The 19,046-nt window shown below is 43.0% G+C and overlaps 1 protein-coding gene across 1 annotated transcript in view; it reads right to left on the reverse strand.

Annotated features, from left to right (window-relative positions):
- LOC121832986 overlaps positions 1 to 19,046 on the reverse strand; it is an 83,079-nt gene that overhangs the window by 8,930 nt on the left and 55,103 nt on the right. Inside the window, exons 3-5 of the mRNA XM_042289685.1 lie at positions 11,492 to 11,839; positions 7,362 to 7,617; positions 261 to 360 (exon numbers count right to left, since the gene is read on the reverse strand). Coding sequence (XP_042145619.1) covers positions 261 to 360; positions 7,362 to 7,617; positions 11,492 to 11,839 — 704 coding nt within the window. The remainder of the gene's footprint in view (positions 1 to 260; positions 361 to 7,361; positions 7,618 to 11,491; positions 11,840 to 19,046) is intronic.

Raw genomic sequence — 19,046 nt, forward strand, 5'->3', positions numbered from 1 at the left:
TGCGAATAGGACGTTTTGATATACACCCAATTAAAAAGATAAATAAGCTAGAAGGAACAGCCGCGTTTTCCATTGCCGCATTGCCGTAGTGAATTTCACAGCTAAGCATACCGGAGGCACCCCCACGCATAATTTCAGAACTTTCAGCTTGCACTAAAGTGGGCCAGCTCCTAATACCGCTGAGTGCACATCTTACTATACTTTGTCTACCACGCAGCACCCGGTCGACGACGGATTGGGGAAAGACAGCAGGGGCTCACCTCTCGTTGTCGCTCCTGTGCGACCTGCCCAGCGTTCCTTTGTTGTCTAGGTGCTTGGCACTCAGGTCGCCGCCGCAGTTCAGCCCGGCTCTGTTCACATCTGCAGAGAAACAACGAAAACTTTACTCACAATTTATACATTTCGCTAACTGCCTGCGTAAGACACACATAGGGCGTCCACTTAGAAATTTTGCCAGGCTAGTCTGTTAATATAACATTATACTTAAACGGGAGCATTTTAATTTGAAACTACTTATAATTGGACTTGAGGTAAAAAGAAAAGTATCAAGCTGATTAGTGTTGAGGGACCATAGATGTGACTAGAAATGCCATATTACATGCACAACGGCTTTTTTTCTTTTTATGAATGAATTTTAGATGGCACGGCACTAAAGCTCCGAATAATTCGCCTTAAAGCACCTCTAGAAAGAAAAATAACAAAAAAAAGTTTTAAACAGCCCGGGTGTAACACGCCTGTCAAAAAAAGAAAATAATTTTATGCGAAAAAAAAATGTTTTAAAGCAGTATTGACGGCGTGAGACGCGATTTAGTCGGTAGTTGACCTCCTTTCCACTTTTTTTCACTCTCGGCATTTTGGGCGCGTGGACGAGAGGCTTGGACATCACGGTAAGGGGGAGAGTGTATGACCATCTCGTTGAGGTCGAAAGAGCGAATGACCATTCCGTGACGTCATGGATTTAGCGCCTAAACTTTCACCTGTATCTCTCGCCGTCAATATTGCTAAAAAAATTTTTTCACCTTAAAGTTATTTTTTTTACTTACCTGTCCCAATCAGACTGTATAAAAAAAAAACATTTTTTGTAGCGGCCGTTTCATAGGGTGACCAGACGTCCCATTTTGGCCGGGACAGTCCCGTTTTTGAGGTCCACCTATGCCGTCCCGTCTTTTTGTCCCAATAAAAAATCATGCCCCACTTTCGCAGGAGTGCATAGTTTCGACATTGGCACCAAGCAAGTTGAAGCAAACCGAAACTAATCCTACTCGTTACAAGTACATTTCACAAAAATAACCGTAGGTACTATAAAATATTTACCCAGAGAGTAAAATTTAGAACTGTTCTTGCCCACAAACACTTTTTCTTTCGCGAAGACAGGTGTGTAGGAATATTTTTTTGAGTTACTGGGTATAGCGCACATGTAGAATCTCTGTTAACAACCCCCCCCCCCCCCCCCCCCTCCCCCGGGATGTCCCGTTTTCTACCTTGAGGAATTCGGTCACCCTACCCTTTAAGCTAGCACAACCCCGGTTTGATCGTCTCGCAGCCGTCTCTATTGGTTGACGGCGGCGCCAAATTTCGGCTCTTTCCACAGCTTACATGCAACATCTTGCGTTACCCTTCTATTGGCCCGTCGAGGTTGCTGCCATGTGCCGCATTTGCATGGACGTTTCGATATTTTTGGTTCAAGCACATCTAATCACGCACTATTGAGGCCCTGCTTCTGCAGCCACTAAAATTCATCCCGCGAGTTACAGGACGGCAGAACACAAGATTCCAGTGGCGTGTAGACCAGCCTGCTCAGGTTTAACGTACGGTTCACTTAACTGCCAACGCTTTTTTGAACGCTGCGGCGTTTCCTTCCTGAAATATTTCTGCCTTCACATCTAAATGCATGCGCATGCGCGACAGAATAAGGTACATGTAACGTTTTCTTCTCCTTACCACGACCACGCCCGGCTCGCGGAAACTGGATGAACTTCGCGCAACACTGTTAGCGCGAACACGATTTCGGCGCTTTTTGCGCATTTTACTTAGAAAGGGTACTGGCGCGCATCAAACTTTACCACTATAATCGATGAACGATCAAGCGTTCGGGGGAAGCTCCTCCCAACTCTCTTTCCATTTTAGAAGAACGAACGCTGGAGAGGAGGGGACCTCCTCTCCAGCGTTCACTCGGCTAAAGTGGAAAAAGGTGGTAGAAGCTTTCACTTCACTCTTAAAAAATCACTAAAAAAAAAAAAGATTAAACAATCTGGTTTGGACACGCGTGTCCAAAAAATATCAATTTTACGGGGCAAAAAATACTTTAGAGCAATATAGACGGCGCAAGATTTATATTTGTCACGCCTAAATAATGCGCGTAGGGTCCATGACGTCGAGGAATGGTCACACACTCTTTTCACGTCAACAAGATGTTCATACAATCTCTCCTCCTCAACGTGATGGCGACAGCTTCTCATTGCCAGAGCTTCTCTCCTCCACGCGCCCGAAATGCCGAGAGAGAAAACAAGTGGAAAGGAGGTAACTACCGACTAAAGTGCGTCTGGCGCAGTCAATATTGCTGTAACTTTATTTATTTTTTTTTTTGCGTAAAATTCATTTGTTTACACGCGTGCCCTAACCAAACTGTTTTTGTAAAAAAAGAAGCTCTTTTTTTCAGTTGCTTTATAACCTGATTATGCTGGTTTGTCTGGTAATATTTATGTATTTTACCCGGCGTTTGAGGAAATGAGCGAAGCAGGTGACGTTAACTTTATGTGGGAGTTCCTAATTTCGGTTCAGTATTCCTTCGAGTGCGCAATAACTTCGTCACGGGCAAACTACTTTTCAACTCTAAATGTGAAACTCCGGCCAAATCCCAAGGAATTCTGGAAGATCATTCGTTTGAATAAAACGGGTGTCGTTGAAATTCCGTTCCTATTCGTCTGGGGTAGCCTTTTAGCAGATGACACTTTAAAGGCTGCCACATTCGATATTACTTGAAGTCAGTTTTCTCGGAAATCGGGACGGTGGATTATTGCGATTTCGATGAAGTACCTGCCCCTACTAATTTGATGCCTGAAATTCATTTCGACACACATGGTGTTTTCAAACTTCGAGCGAAAATAAGACAAGATTCAGCATCTGGTCCCGATGTAATTCCCGACGCTGTGTTGAAGTCCTGCGCTGAAGGTATTTGAAGGTACTTGGTTACTTTGTCGACAGCATTTTTAAAAATGGTTTGTTCTTAGAAATTTGCAAATGTCGTCCCCGTCCAGAAATCCGGCCCTAAAAATCTGGTACAGAACTACAGGCCCATCTCGCTGACAAGTGTGTGCTGCAAAACTATGCAGCACATCATTTACAATAACCTCATGAAGTTCCTTAGTCTCACAAATGTCTTTGGTCCGTCTCAACACGGTTTTCATACGGGATTTCCATGTACGACGCAGTTGCTCGAGTTCTATCATGACATTTCACAATCGTATGCTAAGCCCGACAAGTTGAATGTATCTTCCTGGACTTCAGAAAAGCTTTTGATATAATTCCTCATGCTCTCCTTATCCAGACACTTCATAAACTAGATATAGATCCGAAAATATTTAATTGGATTGGCGATTACTTAAATCCAAGGAAACAGTCCGTGTTCATTAACGGTGTGTAGTCCTCTTTTATAGAAAAAAACATCCGGAGCCCCGCAGGGGTATAGTTATAGTAGGGACTCCAGAAGTAACATCCGGAGTCCCTACTATAATGCCTCTTAAGGCGATGTAAGTCTTCAAATAAATAAAGATATAAATATATAAATAAATTAATAAATGCAAGTTTAGTACTCCAATAGGGCACTTTCCACCACTAAAGCAGTTTTCAAACAGTCTTTAAATACCGAAAGAAAAAAAAATTAAGGATTGCTTCTTCGCGTTCACACTTATTGTCGCGGGGTGTACATGCAGATGTGTGCGTAATTAATGACATGCAATCAGGTTTCTCGCAATTGTCCCTTATTTTTTTTCTTTTACTTTTTAGTCATCTTGTAATTGTATTATTACCTTTCTCAAACACTAATCCCACGACTAATCTGACTAATTAGTATTCAAATATTCAATAAAAAGTAATTCTCACTATTTCATATACTTTCCTTTCTTTTTTTTCTTTTTTTTTTCTGCCATCGCAATCGTTGGTGTCTGTATCTGTCATACACCACCAAGTGTATGACAGATAAATAAGGCACATGTCGCCTGCTTACAGACTTGTACCGTACGCATTACAAGTAATCAAATTACTTGTAATCGATTACTTTTTGGAGTAATTTTGTAATCAGTTGATTACTTTCAGTAGGCAGTAAACAGAAGAGTAATCTGATTACTTTTTTAAGTAATAAAATTACTTGTAACCGTTACAATTTGTCCATGGGAGCCCCCCCCCCGGGCACACGCCTTTTTTTATGAAATGACAAAAATAAAATAAAATTTGCTTTTTTTTTCGAACGAAAAAAAAAAGAGTTGTGCGGAGCTGTAGGAAAAGAGGTCAATCTCTTTCTATGTACAGTTTCTGTGGAATGTCCGTTTTTGTTTCTTTTCGAACTGGGACTGGGAGTGGGCAGCCCCAGTAAAGCCACAGTGCGTGACAAAGGCCATTCAGGGCGAAGTTTGAGGAAGCAGAATGTAGCTTAGTGAGTCCTTCGTTCAAACTAGCCCCCTCACGCACACACACAGAAATAAAAAAATAAAATAATCCTGCTTAGGGTACCTACTCGCAGCCCGTAGGAGAATCAGAACCGAAGAATGCCTAAAGCGGATGCAAAATATAACAAAACCAGTTGAAATATTTCCCCATTTCCCCTGCGTGGTCATTATGACAAGCAATGTTTCGAGTTGAGAAGTGGTCGGGGCGATCTCTTCCGCTAATGGATACTACACGTGATCCGATTCAAATCCTTTTGTATAACATGCAAGATCATCGACATGTGAATAATAAAATGAGCGACGCCAACTTTGAGCGACAAACCTTGCTCAGGTTTAACAAGATCTAGAACCCCCTCCGCTCCCCCCCCCCCCCCCCCCCCACACACACACACACTGGCGAACGCCCAAATCATTAAACGTCTTCAAACGAATTCTATGCTTGTGTCCGCACTGTGAAGGTGCAACGACCACGAAGAGGGAGCCAGTTTTTCTTCTTCAATACTTGTACAAATGTGAAATATAGGTTGGAAGTAGTTCCTTCTTATGAGCGCTAAAGATGTGTCTTCACACAATAAAGTAATCGGAAAAGTAACGATTACTTCTTTAAGTAATGTTCAATTACTTTTGCCGTCGAGTAATCAAGTAATCTAATCGAATACGTTTTAGCCAAGAGTAATAGTAATTGTAATCGATTACTTTTTTTTAGTAACGTGTACAAGACTGCCTGCTTATAAAGGTACCGCCAGAAATGAAAAAAAAAAGAGCACAGATTAGAAACAGGACTTGAAATTTTGCGTTTCAACGCAAACGAGGACTAATTCAAGCCAGCTCGATCAGTATATTTGCGTTGAAAATCGATTGCATATTTCGAAATTACAATTATCCGTAACATCCTTAAGCCAGCTGGAGGGCCTTTTCCAATGCATTTTTAAGTGTTCTCTTTAAGTCGTCTAAACATTCACTACGAAAAAACAAAAAGAACTCTTTACAGTCGCAGGTAGTCGCTGCAAACTCTTTGCTTCTCAGCACGGCAGCATGCACAGCAGTAAACCCCACTCACTAATAATGTCGACTTACCTTAAAATTAGCATAGATTGTCTTTATGATGGGAACTAAAGCGATTTACAAACTGTGACAAAATAGTTACGAAATAGTAGAAATATTAAAAAAACAAGACGTAAACATATCTGTCAAATGCGCCTCCTTTTTTTCTTTTTTGTAAATACGGTGATATGTTCGAGATATCGCTATATGAGTGGTGTTTTGGTGTTTGTAGCATCCGGTTGCATGCTTTTACTGCCGTGTTTTGTGGAATCCAGATTTCAGCTCAGCATCCTTTTAAGAACTTCCGGTTTTCACCGAATAATTCCTTTAACAGCAAAAAACAAAGGAACACCCGAGGAAAATAACTGATTATACACAAACATTTGACGTGGCCACAAACACAATCATACAAAGAAAATCAATAGTCTACTATGAATCTACAGTAGAGTGACAGCAATATCTACGACTCGTCATGGCGAAGTCACTGGACATCGGTGTTGCGTTCACGCACCATGAGGTCTCGACGGCGATCAGCGTGTTTGACTTCGTTCTCAGGAGCAAGCACGTCACTGTTCTCCCAGCGACGAACGGCGAGACGCTTCAGCGTCGCCGCCAGCACTTCTTTCAGCGTCTCACAAGTGCGACGCTAGAACAGGCCCACGCCAAGTCGCACGCGACTGCCGCTTCGCGCGAGACTCTAGTCAATTTTCAGCGCGTTTGCCGCTTGTGGCAGCTCAGGGATCTACCAACAGTGACGTACTGCACAGGCCTTGTTTTCAAGATCGTACTGGATGGAATGAACGATACGCATGAACTCTTTGAATTGGGGCGGCTTGCGCCACCTAGCCGAAGCTTTTGAATTTAGACAATTCACTGCGAATAAAATTTGGGATTAATTAAGAATGATAAAGAACTTTCTATCAAGACGTCACGGCAACCACGGCCATCTAGTGGGCGCTAAACGATACCCGTACGCGGATATGTGCTCATCAAATGCCAATAAAGAAGATTGTCAATGTCTGCTTTATCAGTGCTGACGTCCAACGGTGCTGACGTCCAACGGACGCTTAAAGTATGCTTCATGAAATTGCTCCTTTAAATTTACCTTCTCCACAAAAGAAGTACGACAAAAAATGCGCACGACGACAGAAACAGCACGCAGGATCGAGCGCCCACCAACTTGGCTCATTTGCTGAATAAACTTATTATTATTATTATTATTATTATTATTATTATTATTATTATTATTATTATTATTAATTATTTTTATTATTGCGGCTGCCGAGTCGTGCGTCTTGCCAAAGCCCAATTGCAATCAGTGTAATATTTTTGAGAACGCTCGTACCTGAAACTAATGTTTGGAAACACTGAAGCTAGAGTAAATACTCTTTATTAGTGGCACAAATATGAAGAATGTATTAATTATTAGGCACTATTGCGCCAGCAAGTGGGTGCTGTGAATTTAAATGGCTGTACCGCGGTAGAGTTTCAGTGGCCCACTCTACCGTTTCACTACATTTCTCTCCGTTAAAACACCAGAGGCGCCACCAAGCGGAAGAGACGTGGAGGACTGAAAGAGGGGCGCTACGCTGGAGTAGAGCGAAACAATGGCGCGGCCTGGCGGCCGAAATGGGAGACCGAGGGGTGGAATGCATGCGGCTGGGGTTCAGGAATTCGGCGGCGGGCGTACCAGTCGTCGAGTGCTGCGTGGCCCCGCCGCCGGTGAGCGAGCCCGAGCCGTTGCGGAGCCCGGCGGGCAGGTACGGAGGCTCGGACTCGCACTCGGAGTCCATGAATCCTCCGAGCCGCGGTCCTCGGCCGGCCGTCAGGGTGTCCCCGTGGTGCGGAGGCTGCACGTTGCGCGGGGGCACGGCCGGGGGCGCGGGCTCCGGGGGGCTCTCGCGCAGCGCTGCAGACACCGACGGCCTCTTTTTGAGTGGCGCGCCACCGGAAACACTCCGCTGGCAACCAAGGGTCTGGCCAGCTTTGACCAACCTTTTCCAACTTACACGCAAACTCGACGATACTCGACGTCTTGAAATTTTTTAAACAAAAACTGCAGATATTGGGTAATTCATAGCACGGTTTAGATTTTAGAGAATACTAATACGCCCGCACTAATAAAGCGAGCATGTTAAAGTTTGATGATTCGTTAGTTCGCAAATGAAAAACAATGTACCGGCGTCGTGAGCTCGTTTTCAATTTCCGCGCATGCAGGGCAACTTCAGCCCAACTTTTGTCGAAGTTGGCGTTAGAAGTTGGAAAATGTCTAACGTGGGAGAACTCAAACTTCGGTAGGATTGCGACACCGCTAGAAGCAGCCTATCTTAGATACCGAGGCCGTAAATGTTTTAGTGCACCTTCGGGAGGCCAGCCCTGGACTGAATACGGCGTTCTGCAATCGGTGACGAAACCCAGCTGAACCCTTACGCAGTACTGTGGCGTAGAAGAGAAATGCGACCTGAATAACGAGGAGGATTTTCGACACTCCTCTCAAAATCGGCGAACACCCAAAGATCGGTTAGCCCGCCTAGGGGAACTCGCCAAAGCGCCATTGGCTCGCAAAAGTCCGTAGAAAAATAACACTAAAAAATCAATAACCTAATTGCATCTATGAGACGCCACCCAGACACCAGAGGCAAGATAAAAAGACAGCAGTTGTTACCCGACATCTTAACGCCGGCAAAAATAAAAAAATAAAAAATCAGAATTTAAAAACTTTGTTTCAAATAAGTTACTTACTAAGACAAACAGTAACACGGAAGTTCGAGATATTTCTACAAAGAGTGCAAAAGTGTTTTATTATTTGAAGCTTCATTTTTGAAATAGTTATATACCTTGATAATCAAAAAATTTATTTTTTATTATTATTATTCTTTTTTTAGACTTAGGTTGAGAAATATTTGCGTAACGAACTCATCGCGATGTCTGCATTTCCCGTGAGACTAAAAACCGTGGCTGAGGCAGTACGACTAAACCGTACATCCCTGACTTTAGTGTTCCTGGCTAGCTAAAGTGTTCGATCGCCTCCGAATACACTATAGATGCTGCCGCTGTTATATGACGGTGAACAAAAACAGCGCAGAGCACAAGAACAAGCGAGGAGCATACATGAAAGGACAATCGCTTGTAGTGTCGTGTATGTTCCACTGTTGTCCATGTCTTTCGTGCTGTTTTGGCTCCCCACGTGCAATGCCAAACGCATGTGTTCCACACATGAAAGTTCAGTTAAAGGATTGTGTGGTTGTTTTATTGTTGGTGTCTTATTATGTAGGTTAAAAGTCCCCCACTTGGTTCATTATATGACTTTCCGTATTGTTAAATACATATAAAAAAATTAAAAATAGTTAAAGCACCCTGTTTTACAGCACTCTGGAAGCAGCCTAGTTTGCGCTCTCTCATAAAACGCAAAATATAAAACACAGTGTTGCTTCAGCACTATTTGTTTTTAACTGTTTTTAACGAGGTCAATAGAATAATAAAAGGGAATACATCAAACCAAGCCTTAGTTGGGAGTCCTACGTTCTGAGGCCTACTTGGCTCTTTCTTCGGGGGTGACTGTGGCGATGGCCGTTCGGGAGCATCATTTTCGAATTTCGTCTTCTTTTACCGTGGTGCATTTCTTCTTTGAGTTGGTGATGTCGCGAAGCCCGGTGGACGTTGGCGGATATGGTAAAGCGCCGACGGATTAATTTATCTTTTCTTACGTGGTTTCTATGCGCCACGATTCCAAAGAAAAGTCCCCGTCGGTGGTTGGTTTCAACGCTGAGAATGCGTGCGGGTGTTGCTAAAATCAGTGCGGTGGTCTTTGACGTCGCTGTGTGCGTGCATCCGCGCCGAGTTCGTGATCGAACATGCGAACGTCGTTCGGATGTTGGCGGATCCCCTCCTGAAAGTTTTAGGTTTCCCCAATGTATTCGTCTAAACAATCCGCGCAGGGAATCCTGTAAACGATACTTTATGGGGGAGGACGAACTTTTCGTTGTGGAAGAAGCTGTGACTGCTCATTCTCGCCTTTTTTTTTTAACGAAGTAAGCTGATTTGTTGATATTTTCACTGCAAGCTTCCACGACCTAGCTGCACCTCTCTAATAAATTGCCGCGCGATACGTCCAGAAACCGATTTTTGCCGATCATTTACAGGGGGTTCAAAGCTTCAGTGTGAATGCTGTATAATACTGCGATAAAACAAAATTATAATCTTTTTTTCTTCCTGTATCGTCAGGTTTGGTAAGAACAAGTCTTCCGTGCGTATCTCGATACGGCAAGAATTGGTGTGTTCCCGGTAGCCGCACTAATAATGGCTTAGCGTCTTTAATATACATATTTACATCACTCCTTCACAAACTCGAAAATATAGGTTATTACTGGACATCAAAGTGTGTGTACGTTATGGGCTACTGGAAACAGTTTTATGAATATGCTTCTAGCGTTTGGCACCCTGATAATTTGTCGTTTGCTCCTTTCTTTATGTATGTCGAATTGTAGACTAACGTATTCTCTTGATTCAGTTTTTAAATTGAAACCTGTAATAAGGTTAGAATTTGAGTTTTTCAATCTAGTTTGAAAATGTTTCTATTGCTTTCTGGCCATAGGAGGCAGATCCTCGTCAAGTTCCAAATTTGCACATTTTTTGCCTTGTCTCCCTTTTTATTTGTTTGGAAAAGGAAAGGAAGATTATTATTACTATTATTATTATTATTATTATTATTATTTCTCCGCCGGCGAAATTAATGTCAGTTTTGTTGTGATGTCACATGATAAAAAACTTCATGTACACGTGACGTCATGATGTCAAGTCACACGTTACACTATCATGTAACGTCATGGTGTTATGGAATACGTCACCATGTCACATGACACCAGTGTCACGTGACTTCTTTATTTCCTCTCTAAACCTAGAGGTAACATTGCGGCGTGCATCACCGAGAAGGAACGCTTCTCCGTACTTCTGGAAGATCCGTGTTTACTCTTACCCCGAATGTGAGAGATAAGGAAGACAACATGGCCTTGCCGAGTCAGCCGCGGCCTAGCTCGAGGCTCGAACATTCTAGGCTGAATGTTTGAGATATTGAGTGTAGTATATAAGGAGCCCAGCATGACCTTGCCGAGTCACTCGGCCAATCTCGCGCCAGCCAGATGTCACGCCGACACCTCGACGCTCTTCGCTGCTTTCTCGACGCTCGTTCTTTCTTTGGACTTTGTACAGCACCGGCAACATACCAGCGTGTCATCGATATCGAGCTGGCAGAGCTGTCTCGTTTACCTTAACGACGTCGTGGTGTTCTCGAGCGGCTTCGACGATCACGTGAGAGGTCTTCGAGCCGTGCTTCAGGCAATCTGCACCGCCGGACTCACCCTCAAGCCGACGAAGTGTCGGTTCACTTAGGGCTAACTGAAGTTCCTGGAGGAACCAAACGTTCCGTTTGGTTCCTACTCCCCAGCCATCCTTTCCCTCGAATGTTTATCTTAACCTGTAACTGTCTATAGTCGTAGCAACTGCTTTCATGCGTTTTGTACGGCTTCCCGAATGTCGCGTGTTCTTTAAAATAGTAGAACTTTGCTTTCGAGGGAGAGACGAAATACTTAAGAGGGTACGTTCTTTTTGTCGACTAACCACTATCAGATGAGTTGCAAATAGATGAGGAACCCTTAATCTACTCCAAAGCGAGAAGCAGCTGCCGGCCGTCGTCGCACAGGTAAACACTCTCTCCCACCGCGCTTCGCGTCTCCTCTCCTTCACAGCAACCCCGTCCGCACGCGGGAAGCCGGCCCCTCACTCACTGGATTCCCTGCTCTGCGACGCCTGGCCGTTGGCCCTCCGATGCAGGGGCATCTCCGAGTCCGTGGCGTCCGAGTTGTTGTCCGACGTGGACGACGAAGAAGGGCCTCGCCGCAACGACAGCCGACCCCGGGAGCCCCCGTTACGGCCCTTGGCCGTCTTGGCCGCGCTGTTGCGCGGCAGCGAGCCGTAGCCCGGGTACTTGGGCGGTGGCTGGGAGTAGCCCTCGCCGTCCGAGCCGGAGCCCGGGCCGTTGGGGCAGCCCAGGGAGGGCCCCGTGTACACCCGGGGCCCCGTGAGAAGCTCCATGCTGCCATGGCCCAGGGTCGTCGCCTTCACCGAGCCTCGGCCTGCCAAGGATAGCAGAGAGTGGGCGCGTCAACCAGTGCGCGAAAAGCTGACGCTGACGAATTTTTAAAAGTACGCCTCTAGGGCCACTAGACACTTAGACCATATACGTCCGTCCGTTGCGGCTGTTAAATTTATTGGGAAACTCGGAACTGAGACTTAGCTTTAGACAGCAATTCAATCTCCCGACTACAGTTGGCCTGGAAGTGATGTCGGTACACGGGAGACTGTGACGTCACGTCGCGTGATCACGTCACGAGACCTGAGGTCACGTGACGTCATGGTATCCCAAGGCCCCACGAGGTTGAGACTCAATTTTCCTTCTCAATTGTGCGGATAAAAATATTAAACACTATGTTTGTTTATTTGTTTGTTTGTTTGTTTTCTGCTCTTTGAATCAATTGTTGTTTGCACTATTCGCGGCGACAAAAGCACAGAAACGAGTGGTACCTAGATCTAGCTGCGCACGCTAACGGTTCGGTAAAACCGTATCGGTTTGTATTGGCACAATCTTTGATCTACTACGAAATACAGTTTCGAAATTTTTCTTAAAATAACTTTTTCCCCCTTGAATTTTTTTTTACTTTTTCTGTGTTAGTATTGTGATTATCCTATTTTTTTCCTTCGACATTTTAAGGGTTTTAAGAGCTTTTATCAGGATTTCTTCTGGTAACTCAATGAATACATTTGTCACGTAATCTTTTGAGTCACTTCTCCGTATTTTGTATTTATAAAAGGTTAAAAATACTTTTCATTTGTTATTAATTCTCTTCCCATGATAATATCCATTTTTTGTTTGCTTTCAATTTTTTATATAATTGTGTTATATTTTGTTTGAGTTCTAGATAGCAGAATTCCAAGTTCGTTATGCATATATTGTGCAATGTCTGTCTCTTCGCTCTTATAGCCAATATTTCTTATTATTATTTTATAAATAGAATCTATCCGTTGCTGTAAATGGTGGGCACAATGTTCATAAACTGTTATACCTAACCGTAGACTTGATTTTCCTAATGAGTCATATATCATTCTGATTTCTGAAAGTGGAATGAGGTCTTGACTGTGATACATTAGTGCTGTTATTTTTTATAATTTCTTTTTACGAACCTGTTCAATGTGAATATTTAAGTAAGATGGCTGTCAATTTGTATTCCTGGATATTTGATGTCATCTACGTATTGTGATGTTGTACATGAGCAGTTATTACTGTCTCGCGAATTTTACAACCAGGCAGGCAGCTTTGTTTAGTTTCTGTGGTTAAAATGATTACGTTGTTCCTGGATAGTGTTTTGGGCGATGAAGTTCATATGAACGTTCCAGATCACATCTGAAGTAATGAAAACACTAATATATTTAAAAAAAGTCGTTTTGAGAGCGGGTGCTTCCGCACTGATAGAATATGTCAACTATAACGTGGCGTATTATTACGTTAACAACATTTCAACACACTTCTTGCAATTCAAACCCATATTCAATTCTAAACGCCAAGAATAAATCTAATTTAAACAGTAACAAGGGTTCCTTCTGATCTGACCGTATGTTTACAGTAGAAAATAAAACACAACCATTGAGAAAAGGCGGCTTTGCGCAAATGAATGTTCAACCTTCAAATCATGAATAACTGTTAAAAAAAACAAGAGCGGCTCCACAAGCACTCCTTGGGGTACAACCAAGAAGCCACATGACTCAGGCAAAAAAAAAAATCCTACACATGCATGATGTAGGCTATTACTCAGAAGGGAACCGGGAAAACGTTGCATTTTATCTTGATAATGTACAATTTCTGATTGGAAACCGCGGTTAAAACGCTATAAAAAATATCATGTCAAGGAAGACCACCCGCACAAGCGATAGCCGCAAATTTATGTACATCCACCACCAACGTGAAAGGTACACTCTAAGCTTGTGGCCGAGACGATGGCTGGCGGGGGTGTGGCGCGCGTCGTGAACTGTTGATATTGCTCCCAGGGGAACGAAACTCGATAACGCAGCCGGAGGGAATCGGGGCGTACCGGCGAAGTGCCTTCCCTTGGAGCGACGTAGGTTCATGATCAAAAGAACCAAAGACATACAGAGATATCATAAATTTGCCCTAGCTCGCCGTCAACCAGTTTGAAATGGTGTTGTCGCAGCTGCTGAAGAAAATATCGCAGATAGCATGCGTAAACTGGACCCACTGCATAAACCCTTCTTTGCACATAAATTTCTCCTTAAAAAAAAAAACACAAGCGTTGAACAATTGTTGGAAACCTCGCTGCGTGTATTGACGTCTAAATTCGATAGCCTTTTGCACTGCCTTGTACTGCGTAAACTCTTCATAATCGAAGAGACATTTCGCTAAATTGCCCAAGCATTGAGGAGAATGCCGGGAACGTAGGTGCACGCGCTGCATTCGCTCGCCTTCCCTGTACGAAATATTCGAAGTAAATAACCAAAATGAAACGTTTGTAGAACGCGCGTGCAAATTTACATTTGTTTTAGATGTTTGTTTTCGAACAGTTCTAGCTGCAGAATCCAGCACGCGCAGTCCGTGTACCTACGCTCCCGGCATCCTCTTTGATGCTTGGGTAATTCGGCAAAACGTCTATTTTAGCCTGCTGTAGAAATTCTAGGAATTTTTTTCCTTCGTCCAAAAGGTCTGGTTATTTTTACCATGTTCTTAGACCACCTGAGACTGGATGGATAATACCAAGTATTCACAAAGAGGAGGGACGAAGAGCATCAGAATAACCGAAGGTAAGTCGCGAGTTTTCTGTCACATTGAAAACCAATTCATGCACTTTTTTTCGATCTAACTGTTCGCTTTCCGCGAACTTTTGTTGAAGCATTACTACAATTTAAATGTTTCCCTACTACATAAATTGTAATATGTACAAGCGGTATTACGAAAGTGTAGTGATAACACAGATATGAAGGAGTGAAAATCTTTTTTTGAATATTACATTTTATCAAAATATTCGCCAAGGAATGTTATGCACTTTTATATTCTTGTAAACAATTTTTGACAACAATGCCCTCATTTTCTTCGAGTGCCGCAAGTTTCCTTCGTAGGCATACCTCGTCTCGTGCATGCCATTTTTCTTTTTACTCTAAGAAACAGAAGATAAACACTGGGGGCCAGGTCAGGACCGTGAAGTGGACGAGTCGTAAGTTTAACCTCTGCGAACTTCAAGAACTGATTACTGATGTCGGTTGTGTGCGTGGTGCGAGACGATCCCCCTGCAGCCTGTTCTTATAGCCACCTCTCTTGCGGCTTGCCGAAAACCTACCGTGCTCATACTGTTGTCACGTACCTCTCAGCAGTAAAGCACGAAACATATGTACGAGAAAACCGTCCGATCCGACGTCCGACCAGGCAATATGACTTTCGGAGGCGAGGGTTTTCAACGGTCTCCGATGCTACGAACACCCTCTCCTCCCAAGGTCATTCCGGCAGCTAGTCCGCACGTCGGATCGGAAGGTTTCGTCGTACATGTGTTTCGCGCTTAACAGTCCTTTGTTCCTTGGGATGAGCAGTTGCAACATTACCGGTTTGCCCAAGAAAGTCGCCACCATTTTGTTTTCTCGACACTTCAGGGCAGCTTCCACGTCCATACTGTTGACTGACGTTTTTTCCCCAGATCAAACTGATAAATCCATTCCCATAGTGATCCCACCGCACCTCGTGACAACGTCACCTTGTCTATGTATGTGCAGAAAATGAAAGCTTAATTCGAAAAGATTTTCTTTCAATAGCTAGGGGGCGAGATTTAGAGGAATGCCGTACCTATCAAGATTGGTGGACATTATATGAGGGGATATGTAGTATTGGACGGCAATTACTATTAGGAAAACGACGAATTCGCGCGAGCGTAATAGCTCTTGAGAAGAACGAGGAAAAATTATCAATTGATATCTAGAGAACTATTACATATTAGCAAATTATCTCTTTGGTATGGCCTCTGATTGTAAAACTTAAAAAAATTATGAACCAATTTATTTAGTTAGCCAGATTTTCATGACAAATATCCCATTATATTATGTCCGCCGAGCCTGGAAAAAACATGGTAAAGACGGCACTTATCTCACACTCACGCTTTTTTTTTTACGGCGAAGCTGCTTACGGCTAGGGTTCCGTGGATTTTTCGTGTGCGTCAACAAAAACTCAGGTCCCGAATACGATGCAAAATCGCACCATTCTATGCAAAAGCCTATACATATCTTATCCTTTAGATATGCATTTTCACCAGATTAGGTATCAATTGGTACCATTTTCAAGAACAGTAGACTCTCATGTAAATAATAAAGGTTTCTCAAAGGTTTCCCGCTGTGCGACCCGCGTTGGCCATGTCTACGCTCGCACCGCCTTCTCTTTGTCGTCACTCCAAGCTCTCGCGTGCCTAGTTTCCTTTCCTTCCGCTCTCCCGGGGTGGCGGTCCCGTCGCGCGTGTCTAGTTTCCTCCGGCCCCTCAGGGCGGGTCTGTGTCGTGTGCAAAACAGCTTCGCTGGGCATCTACCTTCACAGAGTGGAACGGCTCATGATTTTTTTTAAATATATTCGAATTAAAAAATTAAAGGTTCCGTATATTTTGTAACCGGGAATCGCTCACATGCAGAACGTATGAAAATGCAGGAAAGCTGGTGTACGATATCCTATTTAGTTAGAGACCGCACCACGCAAAATTGTACGCGACAAAGAATCTTCTGTCTGCTTGTCTATTTTATCCCCCCACTCTAAATGTGCGAACTATTGACATTTTGCTCGGCTCTTGCAGAAAAATGTTGTTGCGTCGGGGAAGATAATGCGACGGTTAGCAGAAAGTGGGTTTGCCGATTTGTCGTTTTCGTGCCAACAACCAACTGCCTTGCTGACACCTAACTTCCCTCGTTCGACAACGCGGAATGGGCAACGCGTTCATTCCACGTTGTGGAATTCGCACTTTGCGGGGGCCACTCTCTGGGCATTACTGCCGGTCAATGTTTTATCATTGGTGTAAAATATATCCGAGGAACGGTGTCGAGTTTGGGCTAACTTTGCTCTTCATCGTAGAGTTTCAGGAGCTGGCGGGCATCCCAATATACGTTCACCGTGTATTTTTGTTTTTGCTTATCGACTGCAAATGATTGCCCCGTTCGTACTATGCATCGTTAGCTTAGCAGGCCGCCCACCATCAAAAACTACGACCAGCCGCCTGTTTATCGCTTTCTTCTCGATGACCGTGCAACCGAAATCAACAGCTCAACAATAAAGGGCGTTTTTCCGCGTCCCTTTGATCACCTCTTTTTCTGTAAATGAAGCCTTCCAGAGGCTATGCGGTGGGCACTTTCTACTGCCCCAACTGTAGACAATCTTGATAAGCCTAGTCATATAATGTTTACCATTCCTGATAGTTCAGTTATCATCGGAAGGGACTTTAATATGCGTAAAACCAATTGGCCCAATGCCTCTTCTATCAAAAATTCCTGTTTGTATAGATCTATAAATTTTTTAACTACTTAATTGATTTGTTTTCACTTGATCAGCATGTTCTTTCCCCAACTACAAACTACTTTGCCCCTGTTATTGACTAATAACCTTAGTTCTTTTTTTTACGATATCACTGTGATCCCATGCAAGAGTGAACACTTCGCCATTGTGGGTAATTTTTTACTGAGCAAGACGAAAACTATTCCAATACCTCCGCAAACAGTTATGCTCTACGCGCAAGGGGTTTACGAAAGCATTTATCGGAAACTTGCAGAATATTTTTTCTTGTTTTATCTTAGCGTAGAAAATGATGTTTACTACATTTGAAAAAAATTCAAACAAAATAATATGGAGCCGGACGAACCTCACATATTATCCGGAATTCTCAAGGGAAACAAAATATGAACCGTGAGTTACTGCCTCTGTGCATAAACAAATAAAACGTAAACGCCGGGCGTATATCAAATCTATCGATCAAGTCAGTCTGACGCTACTCGACAAAACCTAAACGAAATACCAGAACATCTTTAAAAAATATGTACAAGAAAGCAAACTGCGTTTCTGAGACTTTCTAGGACAAACTAAAACATGATCATAAAAAATTCTGGAAATTTGCACAATCTAACAAAACAAAAATGACACCTCTATTAATGCTTTGTTACAAAATGACAATTTAGTAAATAGTGGCATCAAAAAAGCAGAACTTTACACAATTTCCTTTGAGCAGTTTTTTGTTTCTTTTTTTTTCCCCTTTTTGCTGCCAATATGTTTTTCGTGTCTGGCTGTACGATGGATACCACTGTGTCCGATGTGACAATCAATGTAGATTGGATTGTGACTTTACTAAGATATATGGACACATCAAAAGCTTACGGGCCACATAAATTTTCGTAGAGAACATTTTGCAAGTGCAGAAATGTGAATGCTGGGTATCTTCATATTATTTTAATCAAATCTCTAGAAACTAGTCAAGCCCCGAGCGGCTGCCAATGTAGCGAATGCTACTCTAATTTTCAAGTCCGGATCAAAGAGCCTACTTGAAAATTCCCGCCCGGCGTTCGTTACGTGCACTGCTTGCAAACTGTTTGAAAATATATTCTTTAGCTCAAAGTGTAGTTTTCTAAATCTATAGTAGCCTCTTTTCTCCCGCCCGGCATGAATTTCGTCGTGTTGTCTCGTGCCTGAACCAGCTGGCGGAATTTACTCATCTTGTCTCGAATGGCATAGGCAAGGAACAACGTGCGGATTCTGTAACTTTAAATTACTGTAAAGTTTCCAACACAGTGAAACATCATTAATTATTAGAAAATGTGTATTCCAAGGTATTAACCATAAGATTAAAAACTGGGTAGCTAACTATTTGTCCGGTTGCGAACAAAGTGTCATACTGAATGGTCAGAAATCTTCGCCACCCTACTGAAAAAAAGTATATGAATCTATATAAGAACTTATATGAAATATCCAAAAACTGATATGCGATATAAGAACTGATATGAAATACCCAAAAACTGATATGCGGCATATAAGAACTGATATGCAACATATGCCAACTGATATGAAATATTCAAAAACTGATATGCGATATAAGAACTGATATGAAATACCCAAAAACTGATATGCGACATATAAGAACCCATATGCAACATATGCCAACTGATATGAATGTGTCCAATAAACATATAAGAAATAAATTCATATAATTTTTTTTTCAGTATACGACGTGCCGCGCGGGAAAGCAAACACGTGGCTTGGAACCGCAGTGG

The sequence above is a fragment of the Ixodes scapularis genome, unplaced genomic scaffold, assembly GCF_016920785.2.
Source record: "Ixodes scapularis isolate PalLabHiFi unplaced genomic scaffold, ASM1692078v2 PGA_scaffold13__105_contigs__length_92229423, whole genome shotgun sequence".
Lineage (NCBI taxonomy): Eukaryota > Metazoa > Arthropoda > Arachnida > Ixodida > Ixodidae > Ixodes > Ixodes scapularis.